The sequence below is a fragment of the Rutilus rutilus genome (genome assembly GCF_951802725.1).
Source record: "Rutilus rutilus genome assembly, chromosome: 1".
NCBI lineage: Eukaryota > Metazoa > Chordata > Actinopteri > Cypriniformes > Leuciscidae > Rutilus > Rutilus rutilus.
In genome coordinates, this window is record NC_140209.1 from 41574189 (window position 1) to 41580188 (window position 6000).

The 6000-nt window shown below is 42.6% G+C and overlaps 1 protein-coding gene across 2 annotated transcripts in view; it reads left to right on the plus strand.

The window, feature by feature from the left end:
- Positions 1–4977, plus strand: part of elfn2b (extracellular leucine-rich repeat and fibronectin type III domain containing 2b) — a 90850-nt gene extending 85873 nt beyond the window's left edge. The window contains exon 4 of one of the 2 annotated variants that reach the window (XM_084423564.1): positions 1445–4977. In XM_084423564.1, coding sequence (XP_084279690.1) covers positions 1713–4418 — 2706 coding nt within the window. In that variant the 5' untranslated portion in view covers positions 1445–1712 and the 3' untranslated portion in view covers positions 4419–4977. The remainder of the gene's footprint in view (positions 1–1444) is intronic. The other variant, XM_084423563.1, reaches the window with a different exon arrangement.
- Positions 4978–6000: the final 1023 nt, after the last annotated feature.

Here is a 6000-nt window from a genome sequence, read left to right on the forward strand (position 1 = left end):
TTGTTCTTGTTTCATAAACATTTTGCAGTGTGGGAAATGGTAGTGATCTAAAAACGGTAGCATCTCTAATAACTCTCAGGGCACGTTTCATTCTAGATTGGCAAATATTTTAATTCAAAATAAGCTTTTGTATGATTAATTGAGAGACTGAAAACCAATACAACAGAATGATGGGAAACAGTGGGTGCAAAGACAAAGAGGAAATACAGAGAGAGCAAGAGGTCGGAGAAAAAAGAGGGAATTTTATCTGTGTCAAAGACTGGTTTAACAACCTTGGTCTTCCTAATGGTGATAGCATGGTTACAGGCCTTGATGCAAACTTTTATACAACCTAGATTTCACTGTATATTGTTGTTTTGTCAGATTGTTGTTTTCTTATAATTCCCAGAATTAAATCACATATTCTTGTAACTGTCTCTTGAGTGTTTACTGATGGTGCCCAAGGCTAGAATATAAGAATAAAAGCGAAGACTCATCTGTATTGAGCAGCAGATCTGAGTCTGTGCAGCTTTAAAATGTGTTCCATTTCCCATTGTGTTCAGAGGAGGATGGCGCCTGGCACAATGCAAAAGCCTTTTAATCCCCCATTTCTATAGATATTTTCCTCTCTGGCATACAGTGGCCCTGGAATGCTGTTCAGAAACAGGAAACCTTGTATGGCTTGTTGATTAATGATGTTTGTCATATCACAGTCTCCCCTCGCTGTCTATATGGAGGCCTGAAAGACAGGTGGCAGGGTGAGATAAATGATCCCTCCCTATTCTGGAAAGCCAGTATATGGCTCATTTGCTACCATTTTAATGATTAAGACAATGAAACCAAGGGTAGGGCACTATTTGTTCTTGCAGCTAATGAATGATTTGTTTGGAAATAGTCCAAATTGCAGTGGGTTTTCCTGGTTTAATTTAGTTTTTTTCCCCCCTGATTTTATACAGGAGTTTACAGCAACCACTATACACATCCACAAATTCATGCATTTATGCCAGCTTGTACCAGCTCGTGTGCCATCTCATCATTGGCAGCCATGAAAATATGGACTAATTAAATGTTTGTTTTAAGGCATACATAGATTTGGCTTCCATTATTATGCAGAATCCATTAGGGAATGTTATTGTGTCGTGTTTTATGACTCGTATGTTTGTAGTGGCTACATATTCAGTTTTATAGTGACTAATAACCAAATGTGTTCTATTAAAATTTTAGTTATATTTTATAAATTGCTTGTTATAATGCTGTGATAATTCAAATTTTGTTTTCAAAAAAATCTGTGTTTGTATAATTTGTGAAATTTTAGATTTTTGTTTTATATTTTACATAAAATTAAACAAAATATTTGTGCATATCTTTGTTTGTAATCAATTGTTTTTATTTTTACATTTTGAGAAACCTTGATATTTTCCTGTTAAATTAAGCTCATATGTATTGTCTTTGTTTCATTTGACAGATTCATCAGTGAAGACTCCAGCAGCTGTCCTTCAACTAAAGATCAATTTTGAAAATGTATCAGGCACTAACTCAGCTATACCAGATATGAGCAAATATGGGGACTCTGTTAGAAACCATGACAAGCCAACAGCTTTGACAGCCCAAAAGGAGATCCTTTTTTTGCAAATGTGAAAGATATTTTCTGTACTCTCAATAACAAACTTATAGAAGAATTCAACCTTGTTTCCCTTTATTTTTTAAAACACCCCTTCCTCTCCACTCCAATCATGAAGAGTTTGTTGACTGCCCTCTCTCCTTCCTGTACCACTCTCCTCTTCCTTCCCTTTTTCCTTCTCTTATGCCCACCAGCATTGGTCAGAGGTGACTGCTGGCTGATCGAGGGGGATAAAGGTTATGTGTGGTTGGCCATCTGCAGCCAGAACCAGCCACCATACGAAACAATCCCACAGCACATCAACAATACAGTACATGACTTGCGGCTTAATGAGAACAAGATCAAAGCTATTTTTTTCACTTCCTTGAGTCGCTTTACCAACCTGACTGACCTCAACCTCACCAAGAATGAGATCTCGTACATCGAAGATGGTGCTTTTGCAAGCCAAGCAAATTTACAGGTCCTGCAACTTGGATATAACAAGTTAACCAACCTGACAGAAGGCATGTTGCGAGGTTTGGGACGGATGCAATGTCTTTTCTTGCAGCATAATCTCATAGAAGCCATTGCCAGTAATGCTTTCTGGGAGTGCCCCAGCCTCAGCAACTTGGATCTGTCATCAAACAAGCTTGCCCGGCTGGACCCAACCACTTTCACTATGTTGGGCAGGCTCATGGGATGTGAGCTTGCAGGAAACCCTTTCCACTGCGGATGTGAGCTCTACAGTTTCCTCAGCTGGTTAGAGGCCTTCAACAATGTCACACACACCTATGATCGACTTCAGTGCGAGACCCCACGGGAGTTGTTTGGCTATCCGTTGCTGAGTCCTGTTGCTGGGCATGGACGGAGTGCTCGCAACATCCTTTCCTCTGTGTGCCGGGATGGGGTGCTGATTCCTGGGATGACATCTCTGCCACCTGATCTTGATTCTTCAGGCGCGGGACCTGAAATGTTTGAGCACATTGGACCATACCATCAGCCCACAACTTCCTCCTCATCTGACAATGCATTTAGTCCCAGCATCAAACTACAACATGTGTCTCTTTCCTCTGCATCCCTTCTGATCCAGATTCCAAAGCCATACAGCAAAATGTACATCCTGGTGCAGTACAATCAGAGCTTTGTGTCAGATGTGATGAACTTGAAGAAAAAAAAGGAAATGATCACCCTTAACAAGCTCAAAGCAAACACCAACTATACCTTCTGTGTGGCATCTATACGCAACTCTCAGCGCTACAACCACACTTGTTTATACTTTTCTACCCGAGCGCCAAATCCAGATGACTTGATGCCTCCACCTTCCACGACCACCCACTACATCATGACCATAGTTGGCTGTCTCTTTGGAATGCTCATTATCCTTGGGTTTGTCTATTACTGCTTACGAAGACGTCGCAGAAATGAAGAGAAAGAAAAATCCATCTGTGTGAAGAAAACCATTCTGGAAATGCGATATGGACCAGAGGTGGCAGCAGCAGTTGCAAATGACCCCACAGCTGTCCAGAAACTCCACGAGCAGAGCCACCATCAGCATCACCATGGCAAACTACCCATGTCCTCCTCGTCCAGCTCTGCCATGCTTGGCCATGGTTCTGCCAACACTAGTTCCTCACGTCTTTCCTCTATCCCTCAAGTAGAGAAGATGGCAACTGCTTTCTCTGAGGCCATGGCCAGTAAGGGCAACTATATGGATATTAGGACCTCTATTGGAGGAGATGAAAGGGGGAGAGATGGAGCTGTGATGCATGGTGTTCGGGAGGAAGACCTCAGGGGGGATGATGGAAGTGACTTGGGTGATGATTCAGATGATGATGGCCGGGGATCAGCGTCCGAGATTTCAACCATTGCGATGGAAGTTGACAAGGTCAACCAGATAATTAACAACTGTATTGATGCCCTCAAGCTGGACTCTATTGCAGCTTCTTCTGTTTCCACCACAGCAAGTGGTCCCACCTCACCCCCACCTACCTCTACCTCCTCCCTGACCAGAGGACTGATTCCCATCTCTTCTAGTATCAGTGATACATGCCAAGTCCTGCCTTCCCCAAAAATCCCTCCCCCACCTCCTCTTCCCTTCTCTGCTCCTCTGTCTGAGAGGCCTGGGATCACAGGTGGTGGCTTTGTGTCCCCACCATATCGTCCACCACCCCCAGCTACTGCAGTGAGGCCTATTCAAAGACAAATGAGTGCAGATGCTGCTGTCATCGTCTCCTCTTCCAAGAGGCACTGCCGCCCTTCCAGTGGAAAAGGGGGTCGTGTTTACAGCCTAGATGTTCCGGAACCCCGCAGCCCAGATCCCTGCCATTATTCAGACAAGGGCAGCCCGTTGGGGTGTGGTGAGCCCCAGGAGAGGCTCCCTTTAGTAGGTAGTGGTGGAGGAGGTGGCTGTAGCATTGACGGTGGTACTGTAGATGGGATGGGCCTTCAGCAACACCTGGAGGTGCACCCAGACTACCACTGTGCAGAGCATCGTCACTCAGTCCCTGCCCTATACTACGAGGGCTCTCATGACTCCCCGGCCCAAAGGGTCTCTTTTCTCAAGCCTCTGTCACGCACCAAGAGAGACGCTGCTTCCTACTCTCAGCTCTCTCCACGTCACCACAATTACTCTGGCTACTCCTCGAGTCCAGAGTACTCCACCGAGAACACCTTGCGCATCTGGGAGCGCTTCCGTCCCCACAGAAAGGGTCCACGTGAGGAGTCGTGTTACGTAACAGCTGGAAACGCCTTGCGTAAAAAGGTCCAGTTTGCCAAGGGGGAGGACTTGCATGACATCCTTGACTACTGGAAGGGTGTGTCAGCACAGCAAAAGCTGTAATCTATCGGACTGTGTGGATACACAGTACAGGTCTCTTTTACTGCCTGATAAACCAGAAGAGCAACTCTAGTGAGCAAGTTGGGTTATGGCTGCAGTTTGTAAAACAGAGCCAAGTTTGTCAGGGTTTGAGGACAAGCTGTTTAAATGTTTTTGTACAGTGAGCCAGAAAGAGTAAAAAGAGCCTGAGAATACAATACATACATAAGATAACATTCAGAGATATCATTTGGAGCATTGTTGTTCTCAGTGAAAAAGGTCCAGTGGGCTTATCATTTGTCAGTAATTGAAATACTCTGTGTATTCATCGTTCATATCAATAGTGTAACCTTAACTAGAGTCCTTATTAAGCCTGAGAGAGAATCTCTGTTTGTACTCCCAAATTATCAAATCATTGGTCATCGCATTCATTTGTTAGGTGGGAATGTGTGTTTTAGGAGGATAAAATGTGCTGATTTTCTACAAACCTGTCAAAAGCAGTTTCCCTCTTCCATATTACAGAGACTGCAACCACATTTACATTTCAATAGCACTCCTCATGTGAAAAATAAAGGAATAGAGGAAAGAAAAAGATAAAAATGAAACAGAAGAATCTCCCTGGGGAACCTTGGAATAGTCAGCCGTGTTTGACAGCTGCTGAGCTGTACTGCTGTGCTGAGCAGGATGGCATAAATAGTGCAAGGGGTGCAAGAGAAAATAAATTTACCAGGGTTTGTGGAAAATGCATAGATCTGTGTTGGAGATTAAAGAGATATAGTTCTGTACATCTCTCATCTCTGATGAATTATTAATAGCATTTCCTTATCAGAGGTTACCTTGTCACTTGTATCAAAGCTAGAGCATAAAGTGTCTGTTGGCAGCAAAGGTTTATGTATTCTGTTCTTCTGCCCTGAGGTCAATTTGTTTAGTCCATTAATTGGCTGTTGGAAGCCTGTTGCTGACAGCTGATTCATTCAACAGGCAAAGTGACCTATACCCTGGTATGGCACTTTTAAACTGACACTCTATATGGCATGTTTCTCCAGGCTCTTTTTTGTTTATTTATTCATTTGTTTATTGGGGGAAATTATTATCCATTATGCTGACTTTGAAAGGAAGACTGAAAAAGGAGCAAGATTTAATTAAATAAAAAAAAATTACAAATCTTTTAAATTAATAGATGTTTTATGTTCTTGTTATCATTTATTGACCTTGGTTCAACGTTGATAATAAAACTCCTCTCCCAAAAGCACTTAATCTCAAATCTCATAGGATAATACATTATTAATGGTATTTATTGAAAAAATGACAAATAATATTAACTTCAACACCTCTGTCAGCGATTATTTTATTAATTCCCATTTGGATTACACTAACTAATTAGCAATTAACCAGGGCTATATCCTTAAGTCTGTGAGGGTAAGCAGCCAAGACCTCCAATTTGATTAAAAGATCTCTCTCTCTCTCTCTCTCTCTCTCTCTCTCTCTCTCTCTCTCTCTCTCTCTCACACACACACACAGCAACCACAGTCAGCCTACAGTTTCAGGGACCAATAAACCAAAAAATTTGATTAGTTGCACTGTGGGAAAATATACATGTGTTTAC